Source organism: Moschus berezovskii, chromosome 28 (assembly GCF_049115385.1).
Source record: "Moschus berezovskii isolate FMDL1 chromosome 28, NW_MosBer_1.0, whole genome shotgun sequence".
In the NCBI taxonomy this organism is placed as follows: domain Eukaryota; kingdom Metazoa; phylum Chordata; class Mammalia; order Artiodactyla; family Moschidae; genus Moschus; species Moschus berezovskii.
Window position 1 is genome coordinate 7,821,601 of NC_142487.1, and position 20,842 is coordinate 7,842,442.

At 45.4% G+C, this 20,842-nt stretch overlaps 1 protein-coding gene across 5 annotated transcripts in view; it reads right to left on the reverse strand.

Moving 5' to 3' along the window:
* EPB41L3 (erythrocyte membrane protein band 4.1 like 3) overlaps nucleotides 1-20,842 on the reverse strand; it is a 145,328-nt gene that overhangs the window by 97,870 nt on the left and 26,616 nt on the right. For all 5 annotated transcript variants that reach the window (XM_055417168.2, XM_055417171.2, XM_055417169.2 and 2 more), the window contains exon 2: nucleotides 1,933-2,132. In XM_055417168.2, coding sequence (XP_055273143.2) covers nucleotides 1,933-2,121 — 189 coding nt within the window. In that variant the 5' untranslated portion in view covers nucleotides 2,122-2,132. The remainder of the gene's footprint in view (nucleotides 1-1,932; nucleotides 2,133-20,842) is intronic.

Here is a 20,842-nt window from a genome sequence, read left to right on the forward strand (position 1 = left end):
TCAAATCTGTTCAGAGGCTTTAATCTGCTTTCAAAGCCTAACAGTCCAGTCCAAGCTAGACTCAGAACTTTAAGAGGGAGCGATCCTACAGAACAGTAACATTCTCCCTTGAGTCAGTCCCCTTGGAATCTCCCTATGCCCTGCTCTCCAATGACTTTTTCTACCCCTCTTCTATCTATTGGATCACCACCAATGCATATTCAACCCATGGGCCCAACCACTGCTTCTGCTGGTCTGCAAATACACACTGAAGAGTCCAAAGAAAGATATGTTCTTAGAAAAGTATCTTTTCTGACCTCTCCATTTTGTAAATGAGGAAGCTGATGTCCAGAGGACTTGAAAAGAGTTCTGGACACACTGAGATAACCACAGAAGAAAAGTGGTTTAGAGTCACACTTCTCTTTAGTTTCAAATATCTGAGTATAGAAAATCAATCCATTTATTCACTATGTATGTCTAATTATATTTTTTGGGTATGGAAACTCTTCTCCCACTTTCATGTTTATTTCATTTCAGAGTGAAGAGGATAGAAAAATCCAGCCTAATAATTTAAAATTTCTGAAGATCTGAAAACAAACAAAACCCTATCACCATCATGTCTACACAAATAGAAAAGGTAAGGAAAACCATGATGACAACACCTGCTCCTTAGATTCTACCTGACAAAAGTTAAAGGATAACCCACAGCTCCCTTCACAAAATGTCTGAGATCAGACAGAGCATGAAAATAAATGTTATTCTTTTCCTTTTGACCCCCTACCGCACTGCATGCAAGATCTTAGTTCCCTGACCAAGAATTGAACCCATGCCCCCTGCATTTAGAAGTGCAGAGTCAGCCACTGGACCACTAGGGAAGTTCCAACATGACTCTATAGAGTTTAAAAGCAGAACTTAAGTACTATGAGAAAAGAAATAATCAGGCTGTCAACACATTATAATTATGTGTTGTGTTTTTAAAAAGGCATGGGGACTTCATGTCTCTTCGATATCCTCTAGAATTTCTGGCTTGACATAGACACTTTCAACCTGTATAAAGTCAACCATATGTAGACAGTCCCAGATTCCCTTAACCCATGAGTCAGCATCCTAAAACATACTGATCCCAGGTTTGAAGACAAAAAAATTTAAATATGGATTCATTCAAGGCCCAGGTATAAATCATGCTTTATATTTTGTAGGAAAATTTTTAAAAGGAATAATCACATTATCCATGACAACTTAAACACATTTAGGGAACAAAGTTGAATATGTCCATGGCAGAGAGAAAGAGAGCAGCTTGAACACCTACTAGGGACAATTGGTAACCTTAAGGTCAGACTAGCCCCCGGGGAGACATTAGAAGAGTTCTGGACCAGTGTGTCTATGCTTAGTCGCTGAGTCATGTCCGACTCTTTGCGACCCCACGGACTACAGCTCAACAGGCTCCTCTGTCCATGGGGATTCATTCTCCAGGCAAGAATACTAGAGTGGGTTGCCATGCCCTTCTCCAGGGGATCTTCTGGACCCAGGGACCAAACCCAGGTCTCCTGCATTGCAGGCGAATTCTTTACTGTCTGAGCCACCAGAGGCTTAAATAAACAACTGGGAGCATAATTAGAGCTGCCAGTGCAGTGTCTAGCCTCCCAGTAAACTCAGATAAAACCGTGGACCCGCAGTCCAGATTTCAGTGTGAGCTGAAGTGCTTTCATCAAAGGGAGGCGTTACCAAGCAAGGCTGTGGAATGTCATTCACTGAAAGTCTTAAAACAGCCTAAGTGTCCATCTCCCCGGGGAACAGAAGAGGACAAGCAGATGGTCCCTGCCGCCCCTGCACCCTCCAGGTTCCTGCCAGTGCTGAGAGACCCAGGTCAGAGCAAAGCCAGGGAAAGCTCAGCAGACATTCATTCACGGTTCTGGGTTGGAAAGCCAGAGGTACGGGGCGATGCGGGCTCACCTCCTTCCTCAGCGGCGTGCTGTGCGCTGCCGCCGCCTCCAGCTGCTCCGGCACCTGGGGCTGCTCCTCGGCGGCCGGCTCGGGGCCCAGCTGCGCCCCCGGCTGCGCCCCCTCGCGCCCCGCCGCCTCCTGGGGCTCGGCCTCCTGCTCCGGCTTGGATTCCGAGTCTGATCCCGATTCGGTGGTCATGGTCGATTGTTCTGCAGGCAGAGAGAGAGGCGGTCCCATCACTCGGGGAACAGCACCCAGAAGAGGGAGAAACGCCAAGAACCCGACACAGACCCAGCAGCCTTGTCAAGTTCGCCACTGGCAAGGGTGCCCGTCGATGGCACAAAATGAACACTTAACTAGGAGTCAAGTTGATCTGGGGCCATCACGGGTTTTCCTCCTATTCGATTTTCACCACAGATGACAGGGAAATGACACTACCATCCTAATAATTACCTAACTTAGATACGTTTAATTTCAGAAACATGAATTTGCAGTATCACCTGAAGATACATTTTAGTTTCTGGGAAGGGTGATCTAATAATGGAAGCAGATAGACTTCTCACTCTTCTTCTCCTCCCAGGAGCCCTGCTCTGCCCCTCCACAGCCCTGAATCCATCCATTCTTCCTGGCTCAAGCAGTGAAGCATCTGCCTGCAGTGTAGGAGACACAAGAGGCTGGGGTGCGATCCCTGGGTTGGGAAGATGCCCTGGAGGAGGAATGGCAACCCATTCCAGTATTCTTACTTGGAAATCTCATGGACAGAGGAGCCTGGTAGGCTATGGTCCATGGGGTCGCAAAGAGTCAGACACGAGTGAAGTGACTTAGCATGTGTATGTACACACACTCACACACACACGCGCGGCTGATTCACTTTGCTGCATAGTAGAAACTAACACAACACTGGAAAGCAATTATACTCCATAAATTTTTTCTTTTAAACAGAAGGAAAACTAAAAGAACTTCACCCCCATGCTGTCACCCCCAGCCCCACTTACCCTTCAGGGTGTTCCCCATTATCCTACTACATCCTACCAAGGTCACCGACGACCTCCCTAAAAGCCAGTAAATCCATGCGAGCCCCTTCCCATCTCTGAATCCTGTGTTTTGACACACTCGCGATCTTCCTCCTCCTCCGCCTCACTTCCATCCTCCTCTTGACATTCATCTTCTCATCCTGTTTCTAAGCTCTGCAGGTCTTCAGAATCAGAGCTGCTCCACTCGGTTCCAAACACAGGGGCGCATCCGAAATACAGGTTCCTTGCTCTATGACTTCTCTGAGCCTCAGACCCATATACACAACTCCACTGCTCGTCCTGTTTCCCTGGGTATTTCAGGGGCACCTAACACTGAACATTTCTTCATCCAAACCATTGGCCCCACTCCCTCCCAGTCCCCCGGCTCCCTCCCAGCCCCCCATCTGCTCTGCTTCCATCTTCCCATGTCAGTAGGTGTCCGTCTGTCCAGCTGCTCATGGTGGGGGTCGGGACCTCTCTTTCCTCACTCCCAACTCAATCCCCTCCACACTTGTCAATGTCACCTCTCGAGCTGTAATTAAAGAAATAAGACCTGAGAAGCTTCGAGGCACAAGTGACCAGTTAGGCAGAAGCAGAAGGGCGTGAGAACTCGTATACATGTCCCAGCGTGAGGGCACGTGGTCAGTGGTGGCTGGACCATGAGAGCTTCGTGGGCAGTGAGGCGAGCTGATGAGACCAGTCAGGCAGAGATCAGGCCCTGGGAGGCCAGCTGGTCCTCGCTAAGGGGACCTCATCCCATCACACAGAGGCCATTCTGGCAGCCACAGGGATGACCGACATCAGCTCAAAATTAGACCAAGTCAACAGGCCAAGAAGGCCTTGATGGGGCAGCAGTGGACCAGACACTCCTCAAAGCACAAAACAGTGTAATTCAAGGTTGATCATTATAAAATACACACGACAGTGGAGGAAGGAGCCGGGTGTGCTGTAGTATATGGGGTCACAAAAAACTGGACACGACTTACCAACTGGACAAAAACAACGCTGTAAAGTATCTTTGAAACCTTGACAGTAATGAATTGCAACAATGCTTGGGACCAGTGGCAAGAACAATTCTGTTTGTTTTTTTTTCAAATAAGTTTCTGGGCCAAACTAATTTCAAATCTTATAAGCCAAAAGACCAAAGCCTATGAAGCTGCCAGACTTTAAGTTTGTAGAAGAAACAGAAAGAGCTTTTACGGCAACAACACAATAATTCAAAATCACTGTCACAACGACCATGATAAACCTGGAAAGGATGATCATAAGTCCCATCAGTACAGAGATTTCATAACAGCACTGGGAATCGACAACTCAGAATTTTTAAACAAAACAAGACCAACACCCGCAAACAAGGCCACAGCCCCCTGCTTCAAGGAATGATCAGTCTGACAGGCTACCTTGAGAAGCCAAGTAATACGGTGCCCAGGGTGCAAGAAATCTGCTTCGAGCTCAGAGTTGTCCACCAGCCCGCGGGGCAGGCTCATGAGAAGTCACTTTGGGTAAGAAAGATAATCGCTAACTAGCTAATAATAAGCTGCTGCTGCTGCTGCTAAGTCACTTCAGTCGTGTTCGACTCTGTGTGACCCCATAGACGGAAGCCCACCAGGCTCCCCCGTCCCTGGGATTCTCCAGGCAAGAACACTGGAGTGGGTTGCCATTTCCTTCTCCAAAGGCAATGGCAAGCCACTCCAGTACTCTTGCCTAGAAAATCCCATGGATGGAGGAGCCTGGTAGGCTGCAGTCTATGGGGTCGCTAAGGGTCGGACACGACTGACTGACTTCACTTTCACTTTTCACTTTCACACATTGGAGAAGGAAATGGCAACCCACTCCAGTGTTCTTGCCTGGAGAATCCCAGGGATGGGGGAGCCTGGTGGGCTTCTGTCTATGGGGTCACACAGAGTCGGACATGACTGAAGTGACTTAGCAGCAGCAAGTTAAAGGACTAGCTTTAGAAGCAATCCAAGATCACAGGCTACTCTGGGAAGACAAAAGGGGAATGGGGAAAATAAGAGCAAGGATGAGGCAGGATGCTGAGGGGCAGGCAGCCACGCAGCAACCACCCTCCACTCTACCACAGGGTCTGTGACCTCAAAGCACCTGGCTTCTCCCTCTTTCTAAGAGGCTGAAATTCTAGGATTCCTGAAACCTGAGACGCTGTTGTATGAACAGCATGGTGGTGGCGGTGGCTTTCGTTACTCGGTTGTGTCTGACTCTTTGTGACCCCATGGACTGTAGCCTGCCAGGCTCCTCTGTCCGTGGGATTTCCCAGGCAAGAATCCTGGAGTGGGTTGCCATTTCCTTCTCCAGGGGATCTTCCCGACTCAGGGATCGAACCCACATCTCCTGCACTGGCAGGAGGAGTCTTTACTGCTGAGCCCCCAGGGAAGCCCAGTAACAATGGGGTCTAAGGAGATTTTGTCCTTTAACTGAGGGCTGAAACTAACTGATCTCCGAGAACAGGAAGCTCCTAGGGCAGCAACTGCTCACACTCTGCTGGGAAAGCCAGCCTCCTGGCCACCGTACGTGTGCAAGGCTTCATCAACTATCTGAGTCTTTTCAAATGTGATTTAATTCACCAAAGCAAGACATGACCCAGATAATCCTAAAAAGCTGAAAGAATCTCTCTTAGTTTACTGAATACACTTGAAAAACCTTAATTTTTTCAGCAACTTTTTAGCTTTTCAAGGTCAAAGATGTGTGAGCAGATAAACAAATACGGTTTCAAAAACAGAATTTAAAATGCATGGCCAACAAGGATGTACTGTATAGAACAGGGAACTCTGCTCAGTGTTATTTGGCAGTCTGGATGGGAGGGGAGTTTGGGGGAGAATGGAAACATGTATATGGACGGCGGGGATGGCGGAGTCTCTATGCTGTTCACCTGACACTATCACAGCGTTGTTAATCGGTTATACCCCAACACAAAATAAAAAGCTTAAAAAAAGAAAGAAAATAGATATGGTGATTATGGAAGTGTCCATTTTATCAACATGTGTCCACATTTCGAAATCCAACTGATGGGAAATGCCAGGGTATAAAATTCCAATGTATCTTTGAAATACCAGGATATTTTGTAGTTTCCATAGTCCGCTAAATACATTTCTATAAAACCAAGGGAACAGCTGGCTCCCCCTCTAGAGGAAAGGGGACTTGCGTTGGTAAAGGATTTTAACAGAATTCAGGGACACCCCTAACGGGAGGAGAGGCCGAGTTCCCGAGACGATGAAGCTGCTGGCAAGTTAGGTCTATAATGCGAGTGGCAGAACCAATCTCAGTTCTGCTCTAGTACACCTGCATTATGACCACTGTGTTAAAAGCAAGGACATCCCCAGACTTGGATTCCTGAACTCCAGACAGTGGGGAAAGGGGCCCGAAGGGTCCGAGAGATTGTTTTGATATTTCCAAGGATATTGTACATTCAGAAATGACGCGGCTGCACATAGTGGCCAAGTCTCTCTGTTTCTGCTTGGGCATTTATCAGCTAAGGCTAGAAATACTGGCTACATCATTGTTTTGTTCATGAATCCATCCCTTCCACAAACGTGCTGAAAGTGAGGCCTGGGGACACATGAGATGAAGACAAACAAGTCTCTGCTCCAGGGGAGCCTGCCTTCTAATTGAAGGAGATAGAGAAATGAACGATGTCAGCCACAGGGAGATGGTATTAGATGAGTGAATTCAAAGTTGGGTGGGGCTTCCCAGATGGCACTAGTGGTAGAGAACCTGCCTGCAATGCAAGAGGCACAAGAGACTTGGGTTCAATCCCTGGGTTGGGAAGATCCCCTGGAGGATGAAATGGTAACCCATGCCAGTATTCTTGCCTGGAGAATCCCATGAACAGAGGAGCCTTGTGGGTTACAGTCCATGGGACCACAGAGAGTCGGAGCACACACCAAGTGCGTGGGTGGCTGCTGATGCTGGGTGGTTAGGAAGGGTTTCTCCAAGGAGGAGACATTCCAATATCAGGCATGGGGGCTGGGACCATGGCTTCCAGAAGCCTAGTGCCCAGGCCCTAAGGATGAAATGAGCCTGTGCTCCACATCAGAGAAGCCACTGCAATGAGAAGCCCATGGTTGAGGAACAAAAAGCTGGTGTCAGGAGCTGGGACCCAGAAGGTGCAGGGAGAGGGCCACCATGAAGTAGGTGATATAAGTGGGGTTTGGGGCCTTGCTAAGCCAGCATATGACCAGTCTAGATAGCATATTAAAAAGCAGAGACATTTCTTTGCCAACCAAGGTCCATCTAGTCAAGGCAATGGTTTTTCCCGTGGTCATGTATGGATGTGAGAGTTGGACTATGAAGAAAGCTGATCGCCAAAGAATTGATGCTTTTGAACTGTGGTGCTGGAGAAGACTCTTGAGAGTCCCTTGGACTGCAAGGAGATCCAACCAGTCCATTCTAGAGGAGATCAGTCCTGGGTGTTCATTGGAAGCACTGATGCTAAAGCTGAAACTCCAATACTTTGGCCACCTCATGCGACGAGTTGACTCACTGGAAAAGACTCTGATGCTGGGAGCGATTGCGGGTAGGAGGAGACGGGGACGACAGAGAATGAGATGGCTGGATGGCATCACCGACTCGATGGACATGAGTTTGAGTGAACTCTGGGAGTTGGTGATGGACAGGGAGGCCTGGCGTGCTGTGGTTCATGGGGTCACTAAGAGTTGGACACGACTGAGCTACTGAACTGAACTGAACTGAAGCCAGCATATGAAGCTGGGTTTTATTTTAAAGGCAGTGGAGAATTTTAAGGGGAGCAGTCAGAGGGTCTTATTGATGCTTTTTAAGAGACGACTCAGGGCCTTCCCTGATGGTCCAGTGGTTAAGAATCTGCCTGACAATGCAGGGAACAGGGTTCGATCCCTGATCTGGGAGGATTTCACATGCTGGGGATCAACTAAGCCCCTGAGCCACAACTAAAAAAGCCTAAGCACTCTAGAGCATGTGCTCTACAAGAGAAGCCCATGCACCGCAACTAGAGTGGAGCCTGCGTTTGCTGCAACTAGAGAAAGCCCGTGCAAAGCAATGAAGATCCAGTGCAGCCAAAAATAAAATAAAGAAATGTTTTTGTTTTTTTTTAAAGAGAGAAAGACCATGCTGGGTTTGGAGTGAAGGAGCCAGGATGGGAGCAGGGGGCGCAGTGAGCAGGTTACAGTAGTCCAGGTGAGAGAAGATGCTGGGAGGAGACAAAGGAAGGGCAGGGGTGCCTTCTAGGGTATTGGAAGCTATGATCCGAGCCGTGTGCGGGCAGGGGAGATGGGCTAGCTGGGAGACACAACCACTTTAGGTCTCTTCTAAACACAGGGACCCCTGGGGGTGAGAAGACTGCTCATTATACACTCACAGGCTTCAGTCCTTCTGGGCGCTGCCGCATCTCTAATGCAGGAGATCTTCAGGGAACCCAACGTCATTATCCATCTTTTCTGAACACATTCAGGTGAGAGGCAACGCCTGGCTGCATGTATAATGAATGTCTTCTTCTGGTCTAAGTGACAGCTCCAGTCTTCCCAGAAAAGCAGATTAACACGGAAAAGCTTTGGCCCTGGGCGTAGAGCATGGCTTTCTAGACTTCATTTGGGTACCGAGCTCATAGCTAAAGGGCATCTAGACCTATACGCTCATTTCACACATAACCTGGCTAAGAATTTCAGTCTCCATGAGGTTTTAACGTGATTATCACTGAGACGCTGTCATTGTCAGCAAAGATATGCTAGTAAGTTTGTAGAACACTTCTGCTCCTATCAAAGGGTTTAACTTAAATGACTAAGCTGTCTACCCGTGAACCTTCTCTTGCCCAGGCTGAATCTAGAACCACCTTATCAAGCACAGGGCAGCGCTTTTCACAACATGTTTACATTCTTTCACTTGGACAAGCATTTGAATGTATTAGTCAATGCACAGCAGAAATATTTTAAGGAGCTTTCCTGTGATAAGAAAGTGCCAAGCACATCTATTTATTTTTAGGAGTTAGAATATTTGAATTCTGTTTCCTAGAGCTCTGTTTGAAGCCATGCTGTTTCCTATCACTGAAATAGAGTTCAGGACTGACCACGACTTCATTTCCCTCAGCCAGAGATGCTCCCACAGAACCCTTGGGGTTATAGGCAAAAAACTAAATCAAAATGGAAATTTCAGCCACCAATGAAATACATCAGAAAGGGCAAAAACACAGCCCTTATGTCAATATGAATCCTGGAAAGTCTAAGAGAGTAAGCTAAATTTAGCAACATTCTCTTCATTTACTGTTAAGCATAAATCACTCTTTCTAAGGAAGAAAGTGGCATTATATCCTCTGTGTGTGGATTGCCATTCAAACAGCATTATCTGCTTCTCAACTCACCTCTATGCCAATACTAGAAAATACTGTCTTATGGCTTGCTCAAAGGAAGATTCAATTTGCAAAATGCATAGGAGCTTCCTGAGTTTGGAGTAATTTCTCATCGCCTTTCTGTGCTTTCCCTAATATTATTTTGTAATTAACAGGGTGTGGCACTTGAGAAAGTAAAGGAACCTGTTCACAGGGAACCCAAGGTGTGCAGTGGATGGTGCCTTCCAGGACAGATGGGGGACGGGAGGTCATACTTGCCCAAGGTCATATAACAACAACCACTGGCCAACAATTAAATCTGAGTTTTGGGGGACTTCCCTGGTAGTTCAGAGGTTAAGAACCCACCTTGCAATGCAGAGCATGTAGGTTTGATCAGTGGTTGGGGAACTAAGATCCCACATGCTGTACAGCAACTGAGCCCACGCAACAATGATCCTTCGTGCAGCAACTGAGACCTGATGCACCCAAATACATAAATGAGTTTTTTTTTCCTGTAATCTGAGTTTCTGCTTTGGATAAGACCTCTTTCTTCTACACGAGTTCTGCACTTCAGTGACAGCAATTAAACCTACCCTTAGCCTTCTGTCCCTATTTCAGAACTGGACAGCTTTTCAAAGTCCTTGTTTTAAGTGATCATACACAATTCCACAATGCTACCTTATTCCTTTACTCAATGTAAATCAAACATTAATAAAGTTAGACTTCTATAACATTACCTTTTGGTTTATAGACTATTTTCCCTACTACTTACTTGTCTTTATGCACTTATCTTTACTAATTTACCTTTATATATGTGTATGTATGTATATGTATATATAGAACATCACAATTTTAGTTTTTAATCAACTGCAAGCCCTTAGAATTCTATACCAGGTGGCCAACTTATTTCTGAAAAACAAACAAAACGGTCATTGTTACTTTTAGAGAAAATATGAATGGTACTGACCCTGCTTCTAGACAATTTGTGACCTTCACTGATAGTGGCTTTAGCCTCAAATATCCATTTGAGCCTAGACTTTAACCAGCTCCAACTTTGAAAGCGCTGTTCGTGGAGGGCCTCAAATGGACAAGACACCAACAACATACTGTCCGACTCCACTGTCTGAAACTTTTCACAATTCCACGGCTATAATCTAAATAGGAAAGAAAAGGAGATGGCGTGTTTCTTCTGGCCAGTTCTGCCACGACGAAGAACTTATTAGCAAAAAGATATCTTTGGCACCTTAAATAGGGAGCATATTTCTCTATTACCCAGCATCTGACTCTGCATCTGTGAGAAATGAGGTGTGAAGCAGAGAGAGTGAATAAATTAAAACAGAGTCAGACTCTGCGCCGTTATCCACCAGGAGAGCCGCCCGGCTCTTTCTGAAATGGGTCTCTCTCCCTTAGACCCACGCGTTTTCAAAACAGGGAAAAGGTCATGGCTGAAACTCCCAACCTCTGTACTCAGTGAGGGACAACATCCCCTCCGGTGTCTGGGGGTCCCTGGCCGAGAAACCAGGGTTCGGGCTTCTCTTTAGAGCTGTAAGCACTTTAGGGATCGAGACAGGAGATAGATGGGCCCAGGCTGAAAAGCTAGAGTCTGTCCTCCCTGCACAGATACTCTAAGATGAAGAGGAGAAGGAGCTCAACCCTGGCCAGATACAGGACCACACATTTCTCACTCTCAAGGAAGTCAAGGTCAAGGAGACCTTCCCGACTACACATGAACAGAAAGGCACTGTGGAGGTCAAAAAGGAGCGATGCCAACCTACCCAGAGCCCTGTTTGCTGGGATCCATCTTGACTAAAGAGGCGCATGCACACGTGGAAGGACCTGGAGATAAACTGGACACGGACTCAGAACTGGGCAGAGCAAGATGACTGGGCAAAGGAAACCCGGAAGAAATGCCCCATCCAAGTGATTCACTTATCCTCCCATATAAGTGAGGAGAAGAGGGTGACAGAGGATGAGGTGGTTAGATAGCACCACGGACTCAATGGACTTGAATTTGAGCAAACTCCGGGAGATAGTGAAGGACAGGGGAGCCTGGCATGCTGCAGTCCCTGGGATCCCAGAGTCGGACACAAGCTAGCAACTCAAGAACAACTACCACTATCATGGCTGAGCAGAATCTTCGCAGTTGGTCTGTGGACAGGAGTCCGCCTTCTCCCCAGACAGCTGACTTGTCTGCTTAAAGCACTTTTCCTTTCTACTGACACTTGCTTCTCAAATGATTGGTTTTGAAAGGCGAGCAGCTGAACCTGAGTTTAACAACACTGTGATAAGTGATATTTAATATTATTATTATGACTCACTGAAGGCTCAGATAATGGTTATCACTTTTTAATAATAAAGTGTCTTTAAGTTTTGTATAATATTTTAAAGACACACTTAACAGGCTACAGTGTAGTATAAGCGTAACTTTTATGGGCACTGGGAAACCAAAAAAACTTGTGTGACATGCTTTACTGTGTGTCTGGAACCCACCCTGCAACAACACCTACGTGTGAACAGATGACTGAACCTCTCAGACTCATTTAACACAAATATGCCCTAAGTCCCGTGTCTACAAATAATGTCTTGGGAACTCAGATCCAGACTCTGACTCCTAAAACCCAGGGCTGTTTTTGTGGTTTATTGCCATGAACAGAAAAGAATACAAGTCAAAAGCTCTCAGCTCTTCCCCAAGTAGAATATGCTAAATTCGACCAGCTTCCCTTTTTAATCCTGACATTGTCGTAAGGCTTATGTATTCCAAAGCCAAATTAATAGAATTTGGTTTTCACCACAGTTCCATATCATAGAGTCTCTGCACCCCTCCCCACCCCCGCCCCATTAATTAACTAAGTGTTCAGAACTCTTGCAAGAGAGGAAATGGGAGCTCCTCTGGCATTCTGGATCCTTCTACATTTGGGAGTTTTGACAGGTTGTTGAGTCTTTGCAAACTTCAATTCAAATATGAGGCCAAGTACTGAATTATTCTGTTTCTTACCATAATGCATTAGCTTTTATCTTTATGCTAGCAATGGAAGGAGACTACAAAGAATGTTCTTAAAAGATCTCCCTGGCACACAAATGAGCTGCTTAGAGCCAGTGTCTGGTCCAGTTTTCTGAAGGTGCTGATAAGAGGATTCTATACTCCAGGGCCGTTCCCTTGGTGCCTATAGCACTGAAGAGTTTCTCCATTTGCACCTCGAATCCTCTGTAATTAAAGCTTTCAGAGACTGGCTCAGCCACCATCCCTCCTGCCCCCCTCCCTCAGGTGACTCAGCAGATAAAAGCACAGCCCAGTGGAGCTGCCTTATGATTTGCTGTTGTTCAATCGCTGAGTCGTGTCCAACTATTTGCGACCCCATGGACTGCAGTATGCCAGCTTTCCTTGTCCTTCACCATCTCTGGAGTTTGCTCCAACTCATGTCCATTGAGTCGGGGATGCCATCCAACCATCTCATCCTTTGTCACCCCCTTCTCTTGCCCTCAATCTTTCCCAGCATCAGGGTCTTTTCCAATGAGTCAGCTCTTCGCATCAGGTGGCTTCAGTACTGGAGCTTCAGCTTTAGCATCAGTCCTTCCAATGAATATTCAGGGTTGATTTCCTTTAGGATTGACTGGTTTGATCTGCTTGCTATCAAAGGGACTCTCAATAAGAGTCTTCTCCAGCACTCCAGATTCCAATAAGGGGGGTTGAATTTCCCACCCAACGTACTAAAGCAGGACTGAATGGCTACAGGTGTGCTGTTTTATTTATGTGCTTTTTCTCTAACAGGAAACTAAGCCAATAAACAGCTCTTTCAATTTTTAAATCCACACATTTCCAGTTCAATGGGGATTAACTTAAAACCCTACACACAAAAATAAATTAGAAGAAAAACAGAAATGTTGAATTGAAGTTCATCTTTAAAAATTTTCCTACATTCTTTACAGTCTAGGTTTCCAGAAAAGGTTTAATCACAGGCAAACCTGCTTCACTTCAAATGTTGATAATTTTAATTACTGCACTTTTCACAATGAAATTAGTTTTAAATCCTTTCACTTGTCTGTTGAAAATGAAAGCAAAATAAATCTAGCTGGCAGCTTTATACATAAAGAAGCTACAGTAAGAACGGTTTTCTCAAAGCAGACTCTGCCAGGTCAGGTTGTGAAAATTACTTTTGTTGGTAGTTAGTCCCTAAGTCGTGTTTAACCCTTGGTGACCCCTTGGACTGTAGCCCACCAGGCTTCTCTGTCCAAGGGATTTCCCAGGCCAGAATACTGGAGTGGGTAGCCCTTCCCTTCTCCAGGGGATATTCCCAACCCAGGGATCGAACCCAGGTCTCCCACATTACAGTGGGATTCTTTACCAGCTGAGCCACTGATGCTTCTGATGTAGGGTAGGAAAAATGAAAGGACAGAGGAAGATAGATTAAACTGTTCTCTGACAGCAGGGAAGCAATGCTTTCTGCTGGAAGGGATTGGGTGAGCACCAGAAGCCAGACAGCTGGAGAGGGTAGCGCTAATGACTAACCCTGGAGAGGCTGTGGATGAAGCCTGTGGTTTTCAACATTTAGGCTCACCAAGTGAAGACGTGTGTAAGAGAAAAGCCAAAATGCTGAGATCATTTCCAGATGGTCGACTCTGTCTTTCTCAGAATTTGTACAAAAGTATTATTTATATAACCAGAGGAAAACAAATCAACAGAATATTGCTGCTTCTCTTTCAAACCGATTTTTTGATATGGACCATTTTTAAAGCTTTTATTGAATTTGTTACAATATTGCTTCTGTTTTATGCTTTGGTTTTCTGGCCCTGAGGCATGTGAGGTCTTAGCTCCCCTGCCAGGGATTGAACCCACAACCCGTCCCCATTGGAAGGTGAAGTCTTAAGCACTGGACCGCCAGGGAATTCCCAAAACATTGTTTCTTAAAGGCACGTGGGGTTTTTTGGCTGCATTGGCTCTTTGTTGTGGCACACAGACTCTCTAGTTGTGGTGCACAGGCTCAGCTGCTCTGTGGCATGTGGGCTTTCAGTTCCCCGACCAGGGATGGGAGCTGTGTCACCTGCATTGCAAAAGGGATTCATAACCACTGGACCACAGGAAAGTCCCTTAAAGATATGTTTATTACATCTTTAAAATAATCTGTTTGCTAGGTGACTAGCAAGGCAGAAGAAGAAGGCAATGGCAAGCCACTCCAGTACTCTTGCCTAGAAAATCCCATGGATGGAGGAGCCTGGTAGGCTGCAGTCTGTGGGGTCGCTAAGGGTCGGACACAACTGAGCGACTTCACTTTCACTTTTCACTTTCACACATTGGAGAAGGAAATGGCAACCCACTCCAGTGTTCTTGCCTGGAGAATCCCAGGGACGGGGGAGCCTGGTGGGCTTCCGTCTATGGGGTCACACAGAGTCGGACACGACTGAAGTGACTTAGCAGTAGCAGCAGCTTAGCAGGTGACTATCCTAATATCTTAAATTGGGTTTTTATTTATTTTTTCAAAGGACTCATCCTAAAATAACTGAACACTTAAGAAATATGTCTATTTATCTGCCACTAATATAACCCAGTGCCATCATTCAGTAGATAGAGCAAACCAGTGAAGGCTTAAGGTGTGCACAGGACGATACTCAGACCATGTGTATATGTATCAGAATCATCTGGGGCTCTGGTAAATTTCCATAGTCCTCAGAATTAACCACCGGTGCAGAGATCTTCCTCACAAGATGCTTGGGTTCAACGCCCACCAATTCAAGCAGAATCCCTGGTGGCTGGTCTTAAGCCTACTTAATTTTTAAAAGCCACTCTGGGATTCTAAAATGCAGACTGGGATGAGAATAGTGAACTAGCATTTCTGCAGTTTTAATAAGCACCCAGGTCATCCCCACACTGAAGTTTGTTAATCAGTGGCCCAATCAGAAAATTCACAGCCCTAAAGTTGATAGTGGGAAAAGTGAAAATCAAAGTAGCTCAGTCGTGTCCAACTCTTTGTGACCCCCTGGACAACACAGTCCATGAAATTCTCCAGGCCCGAATACTAGAGTGGGGAGCCTTTCCCTTCTCCAGATCTTCCCAACCCAGGGATCGAACCCAGGTCTCCCACATTGCAGACAGATTCTTTACCAGCTGAGCCACAAGGGAGACCCAAGAATCTTGGAGTGGGTAGCCTATCCCTTCTCCAGCGGATCTTCCCGACCCAGGAATCGAACGGCGGTCTCCTGCATTGCAGGTGGATTCTTTACCAACTGAGCTATCGAGAAAGCCCCTGAAGTTACTAAGCAACTGTATCTGGAGGCAGAAATGACAAATAGATCACAACAGGTCATTGGCCCCGGTCAAGGCCATCAGTTTCGGCTTACTCTGGCCCGTGTAAGCTGAAGCACCCTTACTGTGTTTCACGTCTCTGTATGTACATGTCATTTTGCTTTCGCTGGTTTACACAAAATGTACATGCAGACTGTATGCTTCCGAATGTTAAGATCTTCACTTCAGTAATAAAGCAAGATTCATTCCAAGGTCTGTTTCACAACAGTTACATTCTTCTGCCTCAGTCTTCTTTCCAACAGACTATTAATAACTGACGGAAAGAATATTATCTGTGTGTATTAGTGATGATGATGACTGAAATAAGGCTGAGAACACCTGACTTCTTTAATGTTGAGGAAATCTTACTTCCTCCTCTTTCCAAGGAAGCACCTCCCCTAAACTGAAACGGGGTCCCCATGAAGGGAGGACAGTTGAAAGACCCGAGAGGGGTGGACAGAAAAGGGAGGAAGAAAAACCCCGCTAATCACAATTCAGAGACCTCATTCAGACTTTGCCTTCGTGAAATCTTACCACCTACTAGCCCTAAGCCTGTGCTTTCAATTCAATTCCACAAAAATTGCTGAGTCCTCACCCTAAGTCAGGGTCTCGGCTGCCTAATAGAAGAGGTAACAGATATATCAACGTTTTATTTCTTAAGAACAGCCCTGATGACTAAAACGCTCTTATCTACCCAATCCTGAATGTCAAGAAAACCAGACCTGGGCTAAGATTTAGTTCTGTCTCCTTTTAATTGTGAGTGCTTGGGTTGCGTCTCCTCTCGCATCTCAGGTTCTTCATCTTTAAATGAGTGAATATCTATCTTACGAGGTCACCATAAGGACCAGAGAGGTATATACAACACCTGGCATGTAGTAGATCCTCAATACACTATAGCTATCATGATTGCTGTTTTTCTTATTAACTTCTCAGAATGTTCTTCAGAAATTACCCAATGTGGACTATTGCTCAAGGGAACCGGAGGTGAGATAAAAGTCTAGATTTAAAAGAAGCTTCAGGGACTTTCTTGGTGGTCAAGGGGTTAGGGTTCCATGCTTCCACTACAGTGGGCACAGGTTTGATCCCTGGTGGGGGAACTAAGACCCCACAGGCTGGCACAGCCATAAATAAATAGATAAAAATATTAAAAGAAGCTTTAGTTCCACAGTGGGAGAAAGACATAGCCGGGTCCTTGGCCAGAAAAAGCACGCTCCCTGTTATCTCTAGTGGTGACACCTCGGAAATATCACAGAAGCACAGATGTTTACTGTCATGCATTCGTTCTTTAGGGCCCCTCTGCACCAGAGCTGGGAGATAGCATGAGGGCCTCCAGATCTCAGACACTCCTCCTCCTCAAGTCCACCTCTGAAGATGGTCCCCAAATGCCTGGAGTCTGCAGGGCAGTCTGGATGCTGGAGCTGCAGGAGACCAGGCCACCGCACAACCCAGGAGTGTGGCTGGAGTTAAAAGCACAGCTGACCCTTGAACAATGCAGAGGACAGGGGCCCTGTCCCATCACATGTAACCACAGTCAGCCCTCCGTACATCGGCTTCCTCCTGTGCATCCATGGTCCTGCATCCTTGGATTCAACCAACCTCGGCTGAAACAGTAGTAAGTTGCTGTGTTAGTCACTCAGTCATGTCCAGCTCTTTGCCACCCCATGGACTGTAGCCCGTCAGGATCCTCTGTCCGTGGCATTTCCCAGGCAAGAATACTGGAGTGTGTCGCCATTTCCTTCTCCAGGGGACCCTTCTAACCCAGGGATCGAATCCAGGTCTTCTGCATTGCAGGTGGATTCTTTACCATCTGAGCCACCAGGAAAGCCTGAAATAGTAGTATGTACCACTGAAAAAAATCTGCCTGTAAGTGGGCCTGAGTACTTCCAATCCATGCTACTCAAGGGCAGAGTGTCTTGTACACTAACCAGGACCCCCGTGTCATGCAGAAGACACCTGCTCCATGTTTACCTAAAAAGGAGCACTCCTTTCTGTGTAAAATCCAGATGTCTAAAATGTCCATGATATCCAAAAAAGTGCTGTGAAGAATGAGCCACCCCTCCCACATCCAGACCTGTCTCCCTTATGAGGCGCTGCTGAAGGGCGACTGTCCAGGGCAGAACTTGTAAAGAACCACAGAGCAACCAAAGCTCACCCAGAACATCAGCATGAGGTCCAAGAGACAGAATATAATCCACCCCTGAGTGACTGAACAACAGCCACCTCATATTCAGCACTGACAATCCAACAGGAGTCTCCTCTCTTTCAAGGGGGGTTAACCAAAAAAAGGCAAAACGACCTTAGTATTTAAGATATTTTGGAGACATTAATAAGCTCAAGTTAATCACTTTTGCCAATTGGGAACAGTTACTGATCTCTATCTAAGGTGTTCAAACCTAACGGATAATGTCAACTTTGAGTTTTGTTGCTTATCAGCTCTGTGAATTGCAGTAAGTTACTCAAACTTTCTAGGAATCTAGTCAGTTATAAAATGTAAATAAAATACATCTTATGATTGCTGGAATTATATAAAATAAAGTATATAGAGTAGCATTTAATACAGTTCAACACACATAGGAAGCAGTCAATAAATGGACCATCCTTTTTAAATCAGTAGATCAATTCCTGTTGTTAACTATTTCCTGGTTAGAATGTACTCCAATATTAGGGAGTTAAAAAAAGAAAATGAACATTTTGTTAAAATCCAAAGAGGATTTGGGCAAAGTTCTTTGAAACTTATAGAAATATTATCCTTTCCTTTAGAGTTTTATAGGATCGCTAGTGCTAATCTATTCATAATTAATAAACCAAATTAAGGGACAGGCTCAACGCTCTCCTGGCTAGTCTGTCAAAAAAATCACAGCCACATATATCATTTCTGTGCACTTGTCATTCCAAGTAACCTGCTTACGTGAACTCCGCTGAAAACCCAGGCCTGGGAGATAATTATCTTCCCAGGACTCTCTCAGGAGGGAGATAAGGAAAAGGAGTTCAGACAAAGGTTACACGGGACAATGACGCCCTCCATCAGCCAGGGAGACGATGAAAATAAGTGTTCTGGGTATCTAGGAACCACAACTATGAAATCATAATTACTAGAGTCTAATCCTTATCAAGTCCGGAGAAGGAAATGGCAACCCACTCCAGTATTCTTGCCTGGAGAATCCCATGGACAGAGGAGTCTGGTGTGCTACAGTCCACAGGGTCACAAAGGGTCGGACACGGCTGAGCGACTAACACACACACACAATCCTTATCAGGTCCTAAAAATATTCTGTCTTCTTCATTCAGCTTCCCAAAGTCATGATAAAAAGCAGCAAAAAAAGAAAAATACACCACTTTGCAAGCTATGTTCTCCTCCTGGTGATGGGGAAGACAAGACCAATTCACTAAGTCTAACATTTTATTAACACTGACCACAGCAGAAGACACACCTCCCACTAAAATCTCTTCCGTTTGCTCTAAAATTTTTGCAGAGTATTCCTGTTTTCATCTTTCTATTTTCTCCGTGGATTCTCTCTTTCGCCATTACGAGAAACAGACTCAGACAGAGAGAAATGGCAGGGAAGAGAGTTCAGTGCAGCAGGAAGAAGGAACGGTTGAACTGTAAATGGGACTGGAGGCATTAATCTTCCTTCTTCACAGTCTGCTACTGGGGAATCACGCTCACCTGAAAGGAGGTGAAGGAGATCAAAAAGTCAAGTCGCAGGCCCCTAACTGAATATGCTCAACTCGGGGCGCCGGCACCAACCTGCTCGCCTTCCATTCCAAAGCACTTTGGGCAAATTTCTACTGATAGGATTTTTCTTGTTCTGCCATTATTGTGCTTTGTTTCCATTTGTAAGATAATTATTCAAATCATTTTCTATAATCGCCCTTCACTCCGAACTAGCCACTCATTCAGGAACATTTCTTAATATATGTTGCATCCTGACACCATGAGGCTCTGCTACCTTATTTTTGACTTGGCAGCAGCATGGTTTATTACAGGATGCTGAATATACAGGATGCTGAATGTAGTTCCCTGTGCTATTCAGTAGGACCTTTTTGTTTATCCATCCTATATATAATATGGGGATGGGCAAAATGTTCATCTGGGCGTTTTGGCACCATCTTATCGAAAAACCCAAACAAATTTTTGGGCCAACCCAATAGTTTGTATCTGCTTATCCCAAACTCCCAATCCTTCCCTCACCAACCCCAAACCCCCTTGGCAACCACAAGTCTCTTCTCTATGGCTGAGTCTGTTTCTGTTTCATATAGAAGTTTATCTGTTTCACATTTTAGATTCTACATCACACAGTATTCGTCTTTCTCTTTCTGACTCACTTCACTTCGTATGATCATCTCTAGGTCCATCCATGTTGCTGAAAATGGCATTATTTCACTCTTTTTAATGGCTGAGCAATATTTCATTCTAAGTACGTATATCATGTGTATATGTATATACCACATCTTATCCATTCATCTGTCCACGGACATTTAGGTTGTTTCTGTGTCTTGGTTATTGTGAATAGTGCTGCTGTGAACATAGGAGTGCATGTATCTTTTTATCGTTTTATTTGTATTATTGGAGAAGGAAACGGCAACTCCAGTATTCTTGCCTGGAGAATTCCACGGACAGAGGAGCCTGGCAGACTGCAGTTCATGGGGTTGCAAAGAGTCAGACATGACTGAGCTGAGTGACTTTCACTTTATCTGGATATATGCCCAGGAGTGGAACTTCTGGATGGTATGGTAATTCCGTTTTTAGTTTTCTGAGGAACCTCCATATTTTTCTCCATAGTGGCTGTAGCAATTCACATTCCCGCCAACAACGCAGGAGGGTTCCCTTTCCTCCACACCCTCTCCAGCATTTGTTACCTGTAGACATTTTAATGACAGCTAAGGCGTGCTGTGATTCATGGGGTCGCAAAGAGTAGGACACGACTGAGCGGCTGAACTGAACTGAACTGAACTGAATCTGATTAGTAGATAGTTCACTGTAGTTTTGAACTTGCATTTCTCTAATAGTGATGTTGAGCACCTTTTCATGTTAATTGGGCCTACTTTTGATTTTTACCACTAAACAACATGTTGTATCTACACAATAATCATTAAAAAACAAAGCTAAGTACATCAAACAAGTTACTTACAGCTCACCAACATCAACACAGCCCGGGGTCAGGAGGGAACTGCACTCCTAGAACACATACACTTAACCCATAATACAGATCAGGGAAAGCTGGATTGTTGTATCAGTTTTTTTCTTTAACTTTTATCTTTTATGGGGGTACTGTGGTATAGCCAATTAGGCTTCCCAGGTGGCTCAATGGAAAA